We start from the raw sequence: 22,215 nt of genomic DNA on the forward strand, positions 1-22,215 counted from the left end.
TCCACAGATGGTGCCAGACTTGTTGAGTTTTTCAAGCAATTTCTGCTTTTGTTTCTGATTTACAGCATCCACAGTTCTTTCAGTTTTGTTTAATTGGGTGCAGGACAGGTTTTCTTACACAACTACATTCCTTTGTTTTGGGGAGGCATTCAAGAAATTCTGCTCCCTGCTGAAACTTACAATGTCTGGGTACCTTTTCAGTGCCTTTTACTAAAAAGGCACCCAGACAGCAGTTCATTCTGTGCAAATCAGAGGCCATCAGTCAGTGTGTGTTCATCACCTCCATCCAGCCACCCCTGTTGATTTCTGAGATTAGGCATTGTCCTTCAGTGATGCCTCCCCAGATGTTGTCCTGAACACTGCCCAGGACAGAGAGATCAATTTCTGTTCCCGAGTGGTGACAAAAGGTGGCCATCCCAATTAACAAAAGCAACATGGCTAGACATGGATGCAGCGGTCAGAGGCTTCCATGCCTCAGGAAACCCTGACTCCTTTGCCATAACAGGAGGAATGCCATCAGGGTATATACTGGATTGCTTTACCATAGTTCTGACTGTGGCACACTCTTCCTAGACTGCTCCACTGCGATGCTGACTACAAGACACTCTTCCCCTTGACACCTCTACATATCTGCAGTAGATTGATGCCTCTTGCAAATGGAGGTTTGAATCATTTGACTGCAGTTCCTAAGTAATCCTATGTAACTCCATACTGATATTCTGCAGGAAACTCAGCAGGAGTCTGTTGGTCTAAAGGAAACAAATTACCTGGCAATTCATGTCAAACAAAGTTTCTTTATAGGTTACTGTTACAAATTAAACTTTCCCTTAAGGGAAGGAATACCTTTGTACCATCACTGGCTCGTACGTCTGAGTGTCAACATATGTTACTACAAAATTATTCTGCCTGCAATCTAGCCGCTGTTGGGCTCTCTCAGTCTTGTTTGCTATGTTTCGTTAATGCTGTGATATCTCCTCTGCCACCATCAGTGTCACCCCTCTCTGTCAGACTCCCCTTCTTCCTGAGCTGAGGAGGCTGATAACTGGTGTATCTCTTCCACTTCAAGGTTCTCACCCTGTCATAGAGCTGGACCATACATCAATAACTGGACAGCACCTGTACAAGGAGTATAGCAGTGCATCTTCTGAGAGGTGCATGCAATGGAAATGCATCTTCAGAAAACATAGAACATAGAACATTACAGCGCAGTACAGGCCCTTAGGCCCTCGATGTTGCGCCGACCTGTGAAACCAATCTGAAGCCCATCTAACCTAAACTATTCCATTATCATCCATATGTTTATCCAATGACCATTTAAATGCCCTTAAAGTTGGCGAGTCTACTATTTTTGCAGGCAGGGCATTCCACGCCCTTACTACTCTCTGAGTAAAGAACCTACCTCTGACATCTGTCCTATATCTATCACCCCTCAATTTAAAGCTATGTCCCCTCGTGCTAGCCATCACCATCCGAGGAAAAAGGCTCCCACTGTCCACCCTATCTAATCCTCTGATCATCTTGTATGTCTCTATCAAGTCACCTCTTAACCTTCTTCTCTCTAACGAAAACAACCCCAAGACTCTCAGCCTTTCCTCATAAGACCTTCTCTCCATACCAGGCAACATCCTGGTAAATCTCCTCTGCACCCTTTCCAATGCTTCCACATCCTTCCTATAATGCGGTGACCAGAACTGTACGCAATACTCCAAGTGCGGCCGCACCAGAGTTTTGTACAGCTGCAACATGACCTCATGGCTCCGAAACGCAATCCCTCTACCAATAAAACCTAACATACTGTACGCCTTCTTAACAGTGCTATCAACCTGGGTGGCAATTGTCTGTCCAAAGATGGCTGTAGTCAATAAATGTGCAGCATGGAACAAGCAGTCCCTGAGATTGTAAATAGTTTCCATCCCTGAGTCCATTCACAAGTCGATTTGTACGCAAGTCAGAACACAATATAAAAGCAGCAATCCATAAGCACAGGAAATGTTTACTGTTGTGTCTTTAAAGTTGAACCCTGTATAGGATTGCAAACATGAGTTATGGGTGTTTGTAAATCAGGGAGCCCATGTAGTGGTGTTTGACATCAGTGTGGAGGTTCCTGAACCCCTGCAACTTCCCCTCCAAGCCACTCACCATCCTGACTTGGAAATATATCATTGAGCCTTCTGTGACACTGGGCCAAAATCCTGGAATTCCCTCCCTAATGGCATTGTGGGTCTGACTGGTGCATAGATAAGGTGAATGACAAGAGTCTTTTTCTCAGAGTGGGGGAGTTCAAAACTAGGGGGCATATTTTCAAGGTGAGAGGAGAAAGATTTAAAAAGACATGAGAGGCATCTTTTTTACACAGAGTGGTTCATGTGTGGAATGAACTTCCAGAGGAAGTGGTGGATGCAGGTACAGTTACAGTGGTTAAAAGACATTTGGATAAGTTCATGAATAGGAAATGTTTGGAGAGATATGGACCAAGGGCAGGCAGGTGGGACTAGTTTAATTTGAGAGCATGGTTAGCATGGACTGGTTCGACCGAAGGGTCCGTCTCCGTGCTGTTTGACACAATGACTCAATAACTCTGAGGAAAATCACCATCTTCTCAAGGGCTATTAGGGCTGGGCAAGAAATGCTGGCCCAGCCAGCAATGCCCACATCCCATGAGTGAAGTAAAAACAAACAAAATGAACTTAGAACAAATGAAACAAACAACTGACCTGGAGCTGGTTGTAAGCTCTTTCTCCCTTGATCTAATTCAAACATAAGTGCTGATGCTTTCGCTAATCATGCTGATGAGCTAATATTATCCAATATAGATCAGATAGAAAAAAAATCCTAGTTTATAAGCCACATATGAACTCATCGGATAAGTTGGGGCAAACACATGACACAGCCTCCTAATGTAACTAGCAAAGCCTCGGATCATTTTGATGGTTGTTAAAATTTGAAGGGTGAGATATGTTTTTGCAGCATGTTTGATAAGATTTCGAAAGGTGAGAGAAGGAGGCAGGAAGGCTGGGAATGGGGATGGTGAATGGGGTGCATGGTGAAATTGGCAGCTCGAGAAGCAATGTAGTCAATCAACCTACACGCGGTTTGCATTGTTTTCAACTGATAGAATTGAGAGTTATGTGAAAGAAATGATTTTCCTTAACGCAGTGTTTTTCTGTCTGACTTTTTTTTATAGGCAAGTACCTGACTTTTATTTTAAATCCGTTCCTTTATCAATTTGTGGTTCAGTGCAACAAGCAATTAGACTTTCAAGGATTTTCATTGATAACATCAGCCAAGGTTTTTGGCCACCCTTATCTAAATGATCCCAAAATACCAGTATCCATTGAAGAAATTCATAAGTACTACTCCTACCTAATGGGTGAGGAGCTAAATATTTTGAATGGAAGTTCTATGAAGAATCTTCAGAGTGTTATGAAACAAGAGCAATTGGGGCCAGAGTGGAGAACAGAGAACATGTATGATTTCTGTTGCCGCATCATAATTGAAACCACTTATTTAACTCTGTATGGAAAGGCTCCCAAGGATGAGCAAGAAGAAATCACTGAATTAAAAAAGAAATTTATTAAATTTGACAAAATGTTTCCCTATCTGGTTGCAAGGATCCCCATTGAACTTCTAGGCAACACCAAAGTGATTCGCAAAGAACTGACCAGTTACTTCACAGGTAGAAGATTGAATCAACGGCTAAATATAGCAAATGTGATCAAAAAGAGGAAGAACTTTCTTGAGGCGTATTCATATCTTCAAGATCATCAAAGGGCAGGTAAGCAAAAAAGAATGTACACAACAACAATCTTTCACCATCTATTAAAAATTACAAATGAAACAAAATCTCAAACTGTTGGCCCATCGAGGCTATTTTAAGGAACTTGAGGTCATGCAACAAGACTGTTTGATCAGTTCTTATTTTGCTGGGATCGATGTCATAGTGAGCTTGAATATTTGCAGCACCAAGGCTTGACTTTGAAACGTAGACTAATGGAAAGAAAGTCACCTCTGTAATAAATGCTGCTTCTGATTAAAATAAATCTTCATGGATTGAATAATACACCACAACATGTTCTATAATTCATTAGTCATTAGTTATTTCTCTCAGAGAAGGTGGTAACAAACAGTTAAAAATGGAAATTCATGCAGTTGAGATTCCTCCTTGAGAATAAAAGTGAGTTCACACAGCAGGACGCTGATGTCAGATATGAGTTTTATTAAAAAAAATTTCCACAGTTAAAATGTTCAGTTCCCCAATACTGAAATCACTCACTATGGTTAGCATTAATTTCATGTCGCATTTTATTTGAACGTAAAGTCCCCATAAAGGTGAGACCTGATTTTAATCCAGCACATAGGGTGCAGGCAGCTGGCTAATATTGCCTCCAGAGGATACACCGCTTTGCTGATGGATTTGTATCCACTGCACTTTTAACTGGGATCGCAGAGCATAGTGATCATTCACCATGAGCAAACTGTGGGACTAACTAGCATGGGGATTGGAGGCTTGTACACAACTGAAACTATCAGTGAAACCTGGCTTGATGATGTAGTGTAGCCAGAAGAGTTTAAGGTAAGTGCATTGAATCCCTACAATGCAGAAAGAAGCCATTCAGCCCATCGAGTCTGCATCGACCCTCCAAAGAGCATCTCACCCTAGTAACCCACATTTCCCATGGCTAACCCACCCAGTCTGCACATCCATGCACATTAAAAGGCAATTTAGCATGGCCAATCCACCTAACCTGCACATCTTTGGACTGCGGAAGGAAACCGGAGCACCCAGAGGAAACCCATGCAGACACAGGGAGAATGTGCAAACTCCACATAGACAGTCATCCGAGGCTGGAATTGAACCCAGGTCCCAGGCACTGTGAGGCAGCAGTGCTAACTACTGAGCCACCTTGCTGACCTTGATTGATTTAGTTTACATTTTGGGAAGGATTCTTGAGAATCAGTAGTAATGGGAATGAAGCTCTGTTCTCATTAAGGACTCTATATGCTCCCTGTGTTGTGAATTTACTTCTGTCTCCAGCGTACATTAACTCTGCAAACTGCTGATGGGAAGATTGTTGGAAATGAGTTTGTGTTTGAATGGTTTTGTTTTCTTTTTGGTGGAAGTTTTGAAGAAGAACTTTCAGTAAAATCTTTGATAAGGTTCCACATGGTCGGCTGCTCTGGAAGATTAGATCGCATGGGATCCAGGGAGAGCTGGAAAATTGGATAGACACAATTAACTTGATGGTAGGAAGCAGAGAATAATAGTGGAAGGATGCTTATTGGGCCGGGGAGGCCTGTGGCTAGTGGTGTGCCTCAGGGGTCGGTGCTGGGCCCATTGCTATTTATTATCTGTATCAATGATTTGGATGAAAATACACAAGGCATGATTAGTAAGTTTGTGGATGACACTAAAATAGATGATATCGTGGACAGTGAGGAAGGTTATCAGCAGGATCTTGACCAGCTGGGGAAGTCGGCTGAGAAATGGCAATTGGAGTTTAATATAGATAAGTATGAGGTGTTGCATTTTGGAAAGTCAAATCAAGGTGGGAGTTTCATGGTGAATGGTAGGGTCTTAAGGAGCATAGTGAAGCAGAGGGACCTTGGAGTTCAGGTGCACAGTAGACAGGGCAGTGAAGAAGGCTTTTGGCACACTGGCCTTCATCAGTCAGGGCATTGAGTATGGAAGTTGGGAAGTTATGTTGCAGTTGTACAGAACTTTGGTGTGACTGCAGTTGGAATATTGTGTTCAGTTTTGGTCACCTTGCTATGGGAAGGATGTTATTAAACTGGAAAGAGTGCAGAAGGAATTTACAAGGATGTTGCCAGGGCTCAAGGGACTGAGTTATAGGGAGAGGTTGGACAAGCTAGGACTTTTTTCTTTAGAGCATAGGAGACTGAGGGGGATCTTATAGAAGTGTATAAGATCATGAGAGGCATGGATAGGGTGAATGCACTCAGACTTTTTCCCAGGGTTGGGGAATCGAGGCCGAGAGGCCATCAGTTTAAGGTAAAAGGGGAAAGAATACATGGGAACTTGAGGGGCAACTTTTTTACACAGAGGGTGGTATGCATATACAATGAGCTGCCAGTGGAAATGGTTGAGTGGGTACATTAACAACATTTGAAAGATATTAGGAAGAATACATAGATAGGAAAGGTTGAGAAGGATATGGGCCAAGTGCAGGGAAATGGGGTTAACGTTGATGGACATTTTTGTCAGCATGGACCAGTTTGGGCCAAAGAACCTGTCTCCATGCTGTAGGACTCTATGACTCTATGAAATTATGTTCTCAACCCTATGTGCTATTCTGAGCACATAGAATGCATGAAAACCAAAGACTGGTTACAGGAAAGGAGGCTTCAGTCCATTATGTCACCCTGACCTACTGAAGGAGCAGTTTTCCTAGTTTTGTCCCACTGCCTATTTGCCATAACCCTGCTTTTTTTTTTCATTTTTGGATAATTTGCAAGCCCTTTTAAAAAGCCTCGTTTGACCAGCCTCAACAGACTCTCAGGTAGTGCATTCCAGATGATAACTACTTTTGAAACAGTTTCTTCCGACCTACTCTGTCTAGATCCCTGTTGAATTTTGATACTCATAGAGTCATACAGCATGGAAACAGACCTTTCGGCCCAAGTTGTCCATGCCGACCCGGTTTCCCAAACTGAACTAATCCCATTTGGCCCGTATCCCTCTAAACCTTTCCTCTCCATACCAGTCCAAATGCCTTTTAAATGTTGTAATTGTACCTGCATCTACCACTTGGTTTGGCAGCTCGTTCTATACATGCATCATCCTCTGTATGAAAAAGTTGCCCCTCAGGTCCCTTTTAATTCTTTTTCCCCTCTCACCTTAAACCATGCCCTCTAGTTTTGGACTCCCATACCCTGGGAAAAAAAGACCTTGTTTATTAACCCTTATAAACCTCCAAATGGTCACCCCTCAGCCTCCAATACTCAATGGAAAAATGATCCAGCCTATCCGGCCTATAGCTCAAACCCTCCAGTCTCGATAACGTCCTTGTACATCTCTTTTTGCACTCTATGGAATAATCTCTCAACCTATTCTTCTCAAAGTAAAAGCCAAGCTGAACAGGCCCAGTGGGCTAAATGTTTACTGTGCTCCATTTTTTTTGTTTTTGTGAACGATCCCAACTTCTCCAGCCTTTCCGTGTAGCTGCAGTTTCCTCATCCTTGGAAGTATTAATATGAATTTTTTCGTCACTCTTTTCAATACCTCACATCCTTCCTAAAGCATGGTGCCCAGAAATGGATGCATAACTCCAGGTCGAAGCAAAGTTCTCTACAGGTTAAACATAACTTTCCTTCTTTTACAATTTGTGTATTAAGAACAAATCCCTATTGTAATATACCCAGCATTTTTCATTCAAATAGTTAACCAATATGGAAGAAGACTGATTTACATGACCTATCCAGTATTCAATGCTGGACACAGAAAGTCATATTACAAAGGTATTTTAATGTTAGGCTAAAGCATCAAAATAATTGAATTGTTACATTTAGGAGAAGACAATTATGTGACCTTGAACGTTTCTAAATCTTTGGAAGTAGCCTGTATTGTAATTTTTCCATTCTGAAAAAGCCTTCTGGGATAATTGAATTCAACTTTTCGCTGATGTGGTAAAACAAGGCACTTATTGCTGATAATGAGGCAGATTTAACGGAGCCACATTTATTCCTCCCCCCTCCCCCCCTCCCATGTAACATTGCTTTGAAACTGTCCTCATTAAGCAGAAAATTAGACTTCAGAACCCTATTGGTCCTCATTAGCATTCACTGATCCTTGGCTGGGTCTTTGTCCTAACATCTTTTAATTAGCACACTGCAAATCTAATCAGTGTAATAAATGCTATTAATCTTCCTTTTCACTTATTTTCTTACAGCACATCATTTTGCCTTCCTGTGGGCTGCAATCGGAAATACAGTTCCAGCTATATTCTGGGCATTGTATTATCTGGTGAAAAATCCAGAAGCCCACGCAGCTGTACGTGAAGAAATTCAACATGTGTTCCAGGCAGCAGGTCAAAGAACAGGTCCTGACTTCAACATCAGCCTTAACAGAGAAGATTTAGACAGCATGGTGATCCTAGGTAACTCATTTTTAACATGCATCCCAAAAAGAGCATGTACATTTCTGACCTCCAAAACTTCAGAGAATACATTAAACACCTAATTTCATCAATTCTAGGTTACGCCCTCCCTAAGTATTGTGCAGATAGCTTGATTATTTTGTAAGCAATTATTAAATAAATTCAGTGATTCTAAAATTTGAGCAAGAACTAGATTTTCAACCTTATAGACCGTGTGTGATGTTTTTAAGAGCAGCTCACTGATGGGTGAGTGCGATCACCAAATTCATCCTCAATGATTAATTACAAAATTTCTGCCAAGGAACTAGGCAAGCAGTTCTTTCTGATAGAAAGCTAGGGGTGGTGTTTAAATGTTTGCTGATTTTAATTCATGATGTTGAGGTGCCGGTGTTGGACTGGGATGGACAAAGTGAGAGGTCACATGACACCAGGTTGTAGTCCAACAAGTCTACTTGAAATCACAAGCTTTTGAAGTGCTGCTCCTTTGTCAGGTGACTAAGGAGCAACACTCTGAAAGCTTGTGATTTCACTTCACCCGATGAAGGAGCAGCGCTTTGTAAGCTTGTGATTTCAAATAAACCTATTGGATTATAATCTGGTGTCGTGTGACTTCGGATTTTAATTCAAGTTTTGAAAGACCTGACATATGTACATGACCGCCCCCTTGATCATGACCCCACCCCTGAGCACCAAACCATCATCTCGCAAACCATCCACAACCTCATCACCTCAGGTGACCTCCCACCCACGGCCTCCAACCTCATCGTTCCCCAACCTCGCACTGCCCGCTTCTATCTCCTTCCCAAAATCCACAAACCTGAATGCCCTGGTCGACCCATTGTCTCCGCCTGCTCCTGCCCCACCGAACTGATCTCCAACTATCTCGACTCCATTTTCTCCCCCTTGGTCCAGGAACTCCCTACCTATGTCCGTGACACCACCCACGCCCTCCACCTCCTCCAGAACTTCCAATTCCCCGGTCCCCAACACCTCATCTTTACCATGGACGTCCAGTCCCTCTACACCTGCATTCCCCATGCAGATGGCCTTAAGGCCCTCCGCTTCTTCCTGTCCCGCAGGCCCGACCAGTCCCCCTCCACTGACACCCTCATCCGCTTAGCCGAACTCGTCCTCACACTCAACAACTTCTCTTTCAATTCCTCCCACTTCCTACAGACAAAGGGGGTAGCCATGGGTACCCGCATGGGCCCAAGCTACGCCTGCCTCTTTGTAGGTTACGTGGAACAATCCCTCTTCTGTACCTACACCGGCCCTAAACCCCACCTCTTCCTCCGTTACATTGATGACTGTATCGGTGCCGCCTCGTGCTCCCACGAGGAGCTCGAACAGTTCATACACTTCACTAACACCTTCCACCCCAACCTTAAATTTACCTGGACCATCTCTAACACCTCTCTCCCCTTCCTGGACCTCTCTGTCTCCATATCGGGCAACCACCTCGAAACCGATATTCATTTCAAGCCCACCGACTCCCACAGCTACCTAGAATACTCCTCCTCCCACCCACCTTCCTGCAAAAATGCTATCCCCTATTCCCAATTCCTTCGCCTCCGCCGCATCTGCTCCCAGGATGAGGCATTCCACTCCCGTACATCTCAGTTGTCCTCGTTTTTCAAGGACCGTAACTTCCCCTCCTCGGTGGTCGAGAACGCCCTCAACCGTGTCTCCCACATCTCCCGCACCTCATCCCTCACACCCCGTCCACGCAATAAAAACCAAAAAAGAATCCCCCTCGTCCTCACGTACCACCCCACCAACCTCCGGATCCAACGCATCATCCTCCGACACTTCCGCCATCTGCAATCCGACCCCACCACCAAAGACATCTTTCCCTCCCCACCTTTATCTGCTTTCCGGAGGGACAACTCTCTCTGTGACTCCCTTGTCCGCTCCACACTCCCCTCCAGCTCCACCACACCCGGCACTTTTCCCTGCAACCGCAGGAAGTGCTACACCTGCCCCCATACCTCCTCCCTCACCCCCATCCCAGGCCCCAAGAAGACTTTCCACATCAAGCAGATGTTCACCTGCACATCTGCCAATGTGGTATACTGCATCCGCTGTACCCGGTGTGGCTTCCTCTCCATCGGGGAAACCAAGCGGAGACTCGGGGACCGCTTTGCAGAACACTTACGCTCGGTTCGCAACAAACAACTGCACCTCCCAGTCGCGAACCATTTCAACTCCCCCTCCCATTCCTCAGACGACATGTCCATCCTGGGCCTCCTGCAGTGCCACAACGATGCCACCCGAAGGTTGCAGGAACAGCAACTCATATTCCGCTTGGGAACCCTGCAGCCCAATGGTATCAATGTGGATTTCACAAGTTTCAAAATCTCCCCTCCCCCCACCGCATCCCAAAACCAGTCCAACTCGTCCCTGCCTCCCTAACCTGTTCTTCCTCCCACCTATCCCCTCCTCCCACCTCAAGCCGCACCTCCATCTCCTACCGACCAACCTCATCCTGCCCCCTTGACCTGTCCGTCCTCCCTGGACTGACCTATCCCCTTCCTAACTCCCTACCTACACTCACCTTTCCTGGCCCCATCCCCGCCTCTTCGACCTGTTTGTTTCCTCTCCACCTATCCTCTCCTCTATCCCTCTTCTATCCGCCTCCCACTCTCTCCCTATTTATTTCAAAACCCCCTTCCCCTCCCCCTTTTCTGATGAAGGGTCTAGGCCCGAAACGTCAGCCTCTCTGCTCCTATGATGCTGCTTGGCCTGCTGTGTTCATCCAGCCCTGCACCATATTGTACATATGATTGTCTACTTCCTGTTGTTAATGTTAATTAATGGGCATATCATCTTCCTTCCTAAGAAGCAAGGTTTAGGTTCAAAGTCTCTCACTTGGCTGTCTAAAATTGAATGCTGGAGAAAATATGACAATATTTTGTGACTTCATGTCATGAGTGTTCACATTCATATCAAAGCGCCTGATTCTGAATAATGATTTTTAGGAATTTCAAATGATAATGAAAACAATTGAGCATACTTAACTGCACAAACTTATGTCTCCAAATTAAGCCTACTCCATCACTCTGTTTCACTTGTGATTTTGTCTTCACTGTTAAAGATTCCTTACACTAATATTCTCCTTTACTGTGATGACTATAATGCTTTGAAAAAGAGAATTTGATTCCTTGCACTGTAAGGCCACCTTAACTAAAACATCCAGTGCACAATGTGTTAAATCTGTATATTGGATGTGACATACATTTTGGAATGAGAAATGAAGACATATGATCCTTTTAATGTTGGGAGTCAGCAAAACGGAAAAAAAATCCTCTGAGGAAATGCATGATCTCATTTGAGAACAGCGATCACACCTTATCTGACATTAGCTTCTAGCCTGCTTTAGGAAACTGTAGTTTAAAATTGGGATGCTCAAGAGGCATTGAAATGGAGACTGACTGCTGAAAATTATGGCATTGCAGGGTTACTAAGTACAGTAACCACGAATGCACTCTTCCTCACATCTTTCTTGTATGTAAATAAGTATGACTAGCTCATCTGAAAATACTTTGGCCTCTAAGTCAGACAACTGTAGGTTCAAACCCCATTCCAAACTAGAACAGAATTAAATTGATACCTCAGTGCTGTACTGCATTGTTAATGCTTGTCCTCCTCGTTGATTTAAGTGGATTTAAGATTCTGTGGCATATCTCTTTAGCGGAAATAGATAAACTAGTAATTTACTATTTGTGGGATCTTACTTTATGCAAACTATCACCATATTTATCCATATTAATAATGTGACTCAGCAAATAATTAATTAGATTCAATTTTATAAGATGTAAAGTATATTCTTTAATATAGAGTCTGCAATTATCTTTATGGCAGAAACACTCCAAATTATCCTTTGCTATAAGAATATTTTATGCACCTGATGACACTTTCCTAAAGTGTTTGTTGCAATGCATGAACTCATTTTCTTGTTTTTAAATTTGTACTGTCCCATAGCAGCCCTATTTTAAATACAGAATTTTCAAAATCCGCACCCACAGGATGTTTCTCCAATGAGAAATGCCATCTCTTAAAACCCATCATTTAGATATTTTAAACAAAAGTAACAGTCGTCTGATCTTGACACACGCCAGGAACTATTTGTAACTTCTGGCTCACCTGTCAATCACAATGCCAATCTGTCAGGTGCCATTTAGGCAGCTGCTTTCTCCCTAATGTACTGCACAGTGACATTGGGCCCCATTGTCAGCATCATGATTGACAATTGGCTCAATGTTCACAAATAGTTTTCAGGTTTATTTTTCATTCTTTCTTTAGGATGGGCAAACCAAAAGGATTGGTTCATGGGATAGAAGGGGAAGAATGCGAATGGTGACTGAGCTTTGTTTCAGCTATACTTCACTGGGCCAATAGAAGATCATAAGAAATAGGAACAGGAGTAGGCCACTTGGCCCCTTGAGCCTGCTCTGCCATTCAATAGGATCACAAGTGATCTGACATTCATCATGTCTGCTTTCCTGCCCTTTGCCTGTAACCCTTGATTCACCTACTGATCAGGAATCTATCAATCTCAACCTAGAGTATACACAAGGACTCTGCCCACCCCCAGCTCTCTGAGGTATAGAGTTCCAAAGAGTCTCAACCCCCTGAGAAAAGAAATTCCTTGTCATCTCAGTCTAAATTGATACCCCTTTATTCTGAGACAATGCCCACCAGTCCTAGACTTTCCCATGAGTGGAAACATCCTCACAGCACTTACCCTGCCAACCCCTTAACAATCCTATATGTTTCAATGAGATCATCCCTCATTCTTCTAAACTCCAGTGAATAGAGTCCCAGCCTTTTTAATATTTGCTCATAAGAAATCTCTCCATTCTGGGGGCTAATTCTAGTTAACCTTCTCTGAACTGCCTCCAATGAAATTTTCCTTAAGTTTTTTTCAATAAGGAGACCTTAAATAAGGGGACCAAAACTACTCTCAGTATTTCAGATATATAGGCGTGAATGTGAAGCTAAAAAATGTTACTAGAGCACATCTTGACCACCCTTTAAGGCAACTAATTTATCTACACTGTTTGTAACTTCCTTACCAAGCAAGAACCCTTATAAAGCGTGCATTTTATAAAGCATCACTACCATCTTAAATGTGGCTTTCCACCATGACACTCAAAACTTGAGCAGAAAATGCAGGCCTGGCGGAAGAGCCATTTTCCCCAGCAAACTGCTTCTGCACTGCTTTCTCTTTCATGTTGGATAAACCACACTTTCCTGACTTCCATTAGGAATTGGAATGGACTTCTCAGTGAGAAACACAGTTGGCCTTTAAGGTTAATCTGCATTGACTCCACTCAAGCTCTTTTATCTAATTTTATAAAGTTAGTTTTTTTCAGTAGATCAGAATTACTTATTGATCCAATGACATATCAGTCTTCTTTTGAGTTATGTAGTTTAACCAACAATAAGCAGAATTTAAAGTTTTTTGAGAAGGCTTGTAGCTTAGATTGTGGATGAGGCTGTAGACTTGCTCACCGAGCCAGTGTGTTTGGTTGCAGACGTTTCATCACCCTGCTAGGTAAAACCAGAATGATAGGATTTTATTGTACGACCAGCCTGCTATGTAAATGTGCTGAGATTTTTCAGTAAGTTGCCAATTTACGAATAAAAATCATTTATTCGTTTTGACTAACCCTAACTCTATTGATTGGTGTTGAGGAAAAATGTTACATTCTGCTTGCACAATCCACCATTACCTCTGCGACAGACCACAACAAGAAGACACAACGTGGCCAGACATGCTAGTCACCCTAGCGTACATCAGAGACGTATCAGAGATGACCACAAGATTATTCACACCCCTAGGTATCAGAGTAGCTCACAAACCAACAACCACCCTGCAAACGTAAAGGATCCCGTACCCACAACCAATAAAACTAATGTAATATACCATGCAAGGACTGTGAGAAACATTACATAGGCCAAACTGGAAGAAAACTGACAATAAGGATACACAAACACCAACTAGCCACCAAGAGACACAACCAGTTCTCACTGGTCTCAATACACACGGACAAAGAAGGACACAAATTCGACTGGGACAGCACATCCGTAATAGCAAAACCCAAACAGAGACATGCCAGGGAATTCCTGGAAGCCTGGCATTCCAACCAGAACTCCATCAACAAACACGTTGAACTGGACCTGATATACAAACCACTGTAAAACAGAACCAGAAGTGATGCCAACCACCCTAGCAAACCAAGGCATATAAATAACAAGTGGGACAGAACATCAACGCTTCACAGGAGGTGCGCTGACGATGTTACCTAGCAGAGTGACGAAACATCTACAATCAAACACACCAGCTTGGCGAGCAAGTCTACAACCTCAACAAGCAGAATGTAACATTGTTTCCTCACTCTAATCAATAGAGTTAGGGTTAGTCAAAATGAATAGATGATTTTTTTTTTGTAAGTTGGCAATTTACTAAAAAATCTGAGCACATTTTCATAGCAGGCTGATTGTGCAATAAAATCCTATCATTCTGGAATGAATTCTCCTTTTTGCTTTTCCATTTATTGTCAGTTTATTAGCAGACAAATTGAAAACAATAACTGTGGAGATTGACCACTGTACATTTCTAGTTGGTAATTGGCCACTTACTGTTCAGTACTATTGAGCTTCATTTTATTGACCATTGCTTATGCTCTTTCTGAGTCTTGAGTCAGGCGTTAAATATAGAAGTAGTTGACAATGACCTTTAAGCTTTATGCAATCCTTTAGTGCAGTATCTGATTGGTAACTGGGCATCAAATCACCATGTTGTATTTCAAGCTGACAGATTCATTTTATCCCAGTTTGCAAGCCTGTAATGGTTACAATAAAGTCTCAAATTATTTTGTAACCTACAATGTTTCCTAGTTTTGCAACAATTAATTTATTTGAAAATTAGAAACAAAATTTATGTTGATTGCTACCTTATCAAATTTTTAGAAAGCAGTTGACTTCTTGTACAATCAACTACGGCAAACATGGCAATAGTTTATAACCAGCCTCGCACAATATTACTTACATTGTAAGGATCAAAAGACTAGCTTGTAATTTGAATGCTTTGATGCATTGTCATCAATTGGCTTCTATCAAGGCTGTCCATAGATTGTAGACTAGATTGAAACTTTCACTTTAATAATCTAGATAAACATGTTTGTCATACAGGGTTGGACCTGCAAACGTTTCATAACTCATATATTTCAAGAACAAAATAAGAAACCTTTCACAGCTGCTGACAATGCAGCATGTTCTCAAAAGGGACTGAACGTTTCCCCTAAACTGAACATTCATCCGAACCTTAGTCTCCAATTTGCTTTGCAAAACTAAGGGTCGTACTCACTTGCTGTCTGGTTATCCTGTCATAGGCTTTAAATGGGTTTGTTTGTTCGGTACTAGTACAGAAACAGATGCTGCGCCACTGCACTGGATAATTTACTACACCTCTTGGTACTGAATAGAAGACTTCCTGAGCTACCAGCTGATCTATCTGTGGCATTGGATGGCTGCTTTTGATATATCTTAAATGTGTGCAAGAAATTGTAAGCAGGTTATTTAGATTGATGAGATTTTCTACATTTTATATTTGGGAATGTGTTGCATGCTTTAGAGAAATGTGTCTTTTAATTTATCAACTTAAACCCATAGGCCTGTGCTTCTCCCTTGCTGATCATCATCTGACTCATTACTTTTGGCATTTAATAATTATCATCATGATTGCTCAAAGCCAAAGCAGCCTAACCTCCCACATGTAGCTGGTATTGTAAGGTAAAACAGATTTGTCATTTACGATCTGACCACGAAAACACACTTTGTGCTCCATTATCATGATTAACTTCTGCATAAGATATGCTTGCCCAATTGTCATTTGTGATACTACATCAGCCACTGACTGCCATGCTGTAAGGGAGAATTTCAACCAATGGAATGTGACCATGTTGCTCGAGTGATAACTACTACACAACCATTTCACAGTCGTGTGCTGTAGTCATGAGATTTTTTTTTCTCTCTGTTTCGTCTGATTTCATAGGCAAACAGTAATGTTTCACTTGTCATCTATCATTTCCCAAGCACATACTAAAATGGTTTATACACAGTGTCTTTCTTGTGGCTGCGCACAGCATGAGGGTAGGGGGGTAGACATTTTCTTGTACGCTGCAAAGTTTCGCTGCCAGGGCGCTGCCAGTTAGAATCTATCGTGTCAGGTGCCTTGTGGCAATCCGCAATCCAGGCTTTCTTCTGGATCCGCAGTTCTACTCTGGCTTCGTCACCAACAAACCGATTTGACTCTGCCTGATTATAGTAACGAAGGCAGTCCAAAAGAATATGCACAGACTCACTGTACGTCACATTGAATCACCGCGCTGACCACACAGAGCTGACCGAAGCTTCATTCCTTTAGACAAATGCACGCTTAAGGAGAAACCTCCTGCAAGAATGCATCCCATGCCAGTTTATTTTCTGTGCACTCTGCTACAGATTTAATGTTTACTGAAAGAACAGTTGCTGTTTACTTCGGATTAGCACTTGCAGTTTTTTTTTAAGCTTCCTTTCTTAACAACACCATGGTGCTTGGGATCACAAGTGAAACTTTCTTTATCCCTTTAATGTAGGTGACGAGTTTTGTAAATTCGTATCAACTCATGGGTGGATACTCAATTTTTCTACTTTCCCATGATGATCAGAAAGAATCAAGTTGCTAAATTCTCTATCCAGATATGCTGTTGGAAAGAAGTCAGTTTTGATTACAATGTGAGTGTTGCAACCCCTAGACAGGAGCTACATGCTGATATGCATTCTATCAGAATGATTTATGCAAATTATGCACATTATTCCCACAGGAATTCTTCTTCGAACTGCCAGGATAAATTGCCGGAAATTAGCCATAAAATCTGTCAAGCGGGGAACAAAAGTTGAAGGCCACTAGGAAAGCAAGGACATTGGGTTTCTGGAGCCTACTAAGATGGGGTGGCACATTTGCACTGAAAAGCTTTTGTACAAGAATTTGAAAATCTGCAATCATCATCTTTACAAGGAAATTGTACCTATTTTTTGTGCTGAAATCAGAAAATTCCAGCACTTAATTCAACACTGAATACAGCCAATATATCATTTGATATGCTTATAATTTTAAGGATTTTTTCCCAAAATAAATTATGAATACAGAAAGTGATTGAGTCCTTAGGTGGGACCTTTCTAAAATTCTTGACGCTAACACTGTTCTTCTTTCTCTCTGCATTTGTTCTGTCTGTCTGTTCTTATAATCACTTGCCTTTAGGAAGTGCAATAAAAGAGAGCTTTCGATTATGCAGTGCCTCTATGAACATCCGAATTGCTCAGGAGGATTTTACCTTAAAATTTAAAGACGAACAGAGCATCAAATTGAGAAAAGGGGATTGGGTTGTCCTTTATCCTCAAATTTTACACATGGATCCAGAGGTTTATGAAAATCCTGAGGTATGTCGTGTCCTGCTTGTGCAACTCAGTCTACCCTGCTGCCTTACAGCAACAACCAGGCCTTTTGTTCTAGCATTGCGATTGCTCTTTCTTGTGAAAAGAATCTTCCATCTTTTGAATAGCGTGTGGTCCAAGACCTGAAGGTCATTGAATTTAGTGTCTCAATAGAGAATATGGGAATGAGATTGAGTAGTGTTGCTTTGAAAAGGATTAACATTGAACTGTGAATTGATTGGCTTGAAGTCAAGAGAACTCTCCGCTTTGTTAGGTAAAGGATCAGTTGATGACCAGGAGAAAAATAGGATAAAGAACTGTGTCGGTAACAAATAAGCTGCACCATTTAGATAATTGTGCTGGAGCATCATTGATTCCAAAAATTCCTGTAATAGCCATATGTTGCTTCACATCACTTCATAAGGATTCTCCCTTTTCTTGATCAATTGATATGGTGCTGTGAACTTGAGATTGTGAAGCTATTGCTCTGCACTGAAGCTCTAAGGGTAATTGTGTCATCTCCCTGTATTTTTTTCTCTCTGCAGCCAGAGTTAATGAATATCAAAGACTGGAAATTAATCCACCATGGCACAGCCTTAATGTGGCTTGAGAGATTCACCACCTGCATGCAAATTAAATGCAATCAGATTCTACATTGCATTTGGTGAATTGTTGCTGGTACTAGCATTAACACTAAATTATGAGCTGAAGTTGGAAAGCAGAGATGACTGTTCCAGCAGCAGCAAACACTGCTGTCTTCTTTCTCACCATGACCTTCCCATGTACATGTGCACATGAATACATTAAATTCAGCTATTAGTATTAATTGACACTTATTATTCAAGACAAAAATTTGATTTGGCCAGCATTTAATTTAGCATAATACATTCTTAGTACACTAAATCATGGTCAACTACCATTGAATACAACTAGTTAACATTGATGCAGCATTACATAAATTGTCTTCCATAAATATTGTCATGAAGCAACAGATTACATTGCTTGTAGCTATTGCGAGTATGTAAAAAAAACTAATTCTCCACACTATCTCTCTAAAAAACTGATACACATTTATGATTTAATAATATTAATAAATATTAAGTTTAATATTTAAATTTAAAGGATGAAGTGGTCTAAAGGTTCAAATGCTGGTTGTAAACTCAGCCTTATTTAATATCACCTGAAACTTTGTAATTTACTCCCAGGAATCCATTAGTATCCACCAATAGTTAAACATGCAATGAATACTTGTTGAAACTTAGAGGTGAAATTTTAACACATTTCAAATCTGTGTCTAGGTGCTTGAATTTGATATAGAGGAGAGAGTGTAAAAATAATAGGGATCTAGAAGAGAGTGGGAAGAATGATTACGATGGTCATGGAAGGCTTTCCATTTATAAACCCATCAGACTGCAAGACTGAATTGTTCTGACCCACAACTATACCAAGTTCCTTGTTTATTACAGAAGCAAAAGAGCAGGACCTTTTTAACTTGGGAAGTGGTTTCTTTCAAAAAATGTTATGGAAATGAGGACTGCAACCCTCACTAAAGCTGCAGATGCGGCATCAATTCGAATTCTCAAGGCCAAGCTCTATAAATGTTTGTTTTGTGATGGCAAAGGGATATGGAGCAATGGCAGATAAATAGAGATAAAATACAAATGAATCATAATCTGATTAAATGCCAGAACTGGTTTGAGGAGCTTAATGGCCTTCTCCCTTTCCCATGAGGTATGGAACCTGAGTGATGGTCATAAGTTTATACAGAGTCACTTAATGAGAAATAAGCAAAACATGTCACAATGTTAAATGTAATACATCTTTGTATGGTGTGTATGTACAATGTTTGTGGTGTCCTTAAAAGAAAAATTGCATTTTTAGTCCAGGTTGCAAACTCTTTTGATATACAATATAAAGCTGTACACACCAGAACACCCAGGGAATTTAATTCTGTGGTTCTTGAGAGGTCATTAGTTAGTTGCTATTTATCTGTTGAGTTTACAGGGATTCAGAGTGCATGACCTTACTAAAGTTTGTTTGGATCTATCATATTTAGAAGGTAGTTGTACGAGTTTATTTTGGCTGTGCAAGTTTTTAGTATGAATACCTGTTTGCTGGACTCTGTTGTTTGATTTTTCAGAATACTTGCAGGTAGTTGAAATAGCTCCACAGAGGCTGGTATCCCATCACCAAATAACACTTTAATTACACGTGGAGAGCCTTTGACAGTGAGGGCCAGCTCTCAGAGTGAACAGAATCTCTGCCACTCCTGTTTATATCTGTCAGCCAGGGCTCCCTGATTGGAGCAGATTAACAGCCCCAGTCAGGGAACTCATATTTTATGAGGTCCAGCTAGCTGACCTGAGTGCAGTAGTAATTACAAGAAAGTCACAATGTCTGATACTGGGAGTGGATGTACAGCAATATAGTTTATTTTCCAAGTGAGTTATTCATGGAATAAATCCTGATCCCACCTTTGTAAGAAAGAAACTTTGGGATGAATCCTGCCCATTCCTAAAGGGCGTGTCTTCAGTGATGGCATCATGTAACATAAGGCAGGAGTCTTGCTCAACACCTTCCTCCTCACCCTTTAACTCATTCCCATTAGACCAAAAAATGTCTATCAGAATAAGTAATTAACTCATTGGGTATAATTGCATGATGGCACAGAGCTTAAATATTATTGAAAAAAAGAGAGAAAAGCAGTTGAAACATTTTGTCTTTTAGTCACCCACACAGAACAAGAATACAACATTACAAAGGGAACAATAATTTATATTGCTTGATTGATTGATTGTCGGGTGTACCGCTGTACAGTGAAAAGCTTTGTTTACGAGCAGATCATGGTAAACAAGGATGTGCAGATCAAAAAGACTTAGACAGACGCATACAGGTTACATTGCACAGGGCATGCACTAAGCGAGATCACCGTTAGCAAGATCAGCATTATTTGAGGCTAGAGAGTGCATTCATCAGTCTGATAATGGCCAGGAAGAAGCTGTTCCTGAACCTGCATGTGTTCAGACTTCTGTATCTTCTGCCTGATGGAAGAGGTTGTAGGAGACCATTACTAGGGTGCAATGGGTCTGTGATGATGTTGGCCACCTTTCTGCGGTAGCGAGATGCGTGAATGGAGTCCTTGGATGAAAGTTTGGCTTTGTGATGTGCACACCTCCTTCTGTAGTTTCTTACGTTCCTGGGCAGAGCAGTTGCCCTACCAGGCTGTTATGCACCCGGACAGTATGCTTACAGCATCTGTAGAATTTGGCGAAGGACCTTAAGGACATGCCAAATTTTCTGAACCGCCTGAGGAAGAAGAGGCATTGTTGTGCCTCCTCCCATGCAGCTACATAGGAGGTCTAGGACAGGTTGGCAGTTATTGTCACTTGGAGAAGTTTGACGCTCTCCACCCTGTCAACCTCAGTTCCTATTGCTTGAGAAGCAGAATCCAAAATGCTTCAGTTGCTTTTCTCTTTTTTTGGGGTAATATGTAAGCTCAGTGCCACCAAGCAGTTATACCCAATGAGTCAATTACTTACTCTGATAGACATTTTGTTGGTTAAGTGACAAAAAGAGATTCTAATCACAAATTATACTATTTGACCTGGAAGGTAGCATTGCCTGATGATACCGCATGCCCTCATTTTTCTGCAATTTTCAGGAATCTAAATGGACTATGTCAGATATTGTGTTGTGATAGCAGACCAGTTACTTTCATGGTTATACCACTGAGCTTAGACATTTGAAATGATTGATATTTGAAGCACATATGGGGTACATTTCTAGATTTTTTAGCTTAAACTGTGTCTTCTCATTTAGCAGTACATATATTTAATTTCAGGTCCTCAAAACACCTGTATTCAGGTAACACTCAGTGTCACTAAAGGACCAATAACACTTGGACTACAGTCACTAATTCATATGTTGTATATCGCTGTTATATACCCCAAAAGTAATATCCAATAAAACTACAATTTGGATTGCCTGCAGAAAATATTAATATTCTGACAAATGGGATATTTCTACAAGGCTCAAATATTGTAAAATGTAAATATGATATGACTCTGAGAGAGAACATTGAGTTCTGTCTTTTGCTTTGCATTTCTTCTTGTTTGTTCATCCCAGTACAGTTTCAGTGATAATACAGTCATACATAACAATTACATTGAAGTACTACCTTAAAGAAAACTGATGATTGCTCAGCACACACAAATCAGAGATGCAAGTGTTTGAGACAAGTATAAACAAACTAAAATATTCAAAATCTAAAGTTATTCAAATACTTAGGAATGCTGCATTAAGTAGTAGTGCCAAGTGTTTTCACAGTGGCTTAGTAGAATCATTTGGCAATCAATAAACAAGAGAGAAAGTAAAAATGAGTTGGGGAACAGATTGTGTTCCACTTTGTGGGAGGCAGATTTGAATTTTCACAGTTAATCTGAAGCTCCAGCTTCCTTTAGTGCCTTTTCCAAACCTCAATGAAATAACATAACATTTTCTGGCATTTACTCGTTTGGGACTACATTTCAGAGCAACCTATATATTTTACCACAAAATATGTAGGTTAATGAATATGTATGAAACAGTTCTGGAATCGCAGGGGACAGGAATTCAAGGAAAG

General features: G+C 41.3%; 1 protein-coding gene across 2 annotated transcripts in view; it reads left to right on the forward strand.

Moving 5' to 3' along the window:
* LOC109934694 (cytochrome P450 7B1) overlaps positions 1-22,215 on the forward strand; it is a 175,035-nt gene that overhangs the window by 147,060 nt on the left and 5,760 nt on the right. For both annotated transcript variants that reach the window (XR_007261970.1, XM_048596041.1), the window contains exons 3-5: positions 3,185-3,775; positions 7,908-8,114; positions 17,422-17,600. Coding sequence is in view for 1 of the 2 variants with exons in the window: in XM_048596041.1 (XP_048451998.1) it covers positions 3,185-3,775; positions 7,908-8,114; positions 17,422-17,600 (977 nt within the window). In the remaining variant the exon portion in view is untranslated. The remainder of the gene's footprint in view (positions 1-3,184; positions 3,776-7,907; positions 8,115-17,421; positions 17,601-22,215) is intronic.

The sequence above is a fragment of the Rhincodon typus genome, chromosome 4, assembly GCF_021869965.1.
Source record: "Rhincodon typus isolate 14 chromosome 4, sRhiTyp1.1, whole genome shotgun sequence".
NCBI lineage: Eukaryota > Metazoa > Chordata > Chondrichthyes > Orectolobiformes > Rhincodontidae > Rhincodon > Rhincodon typus.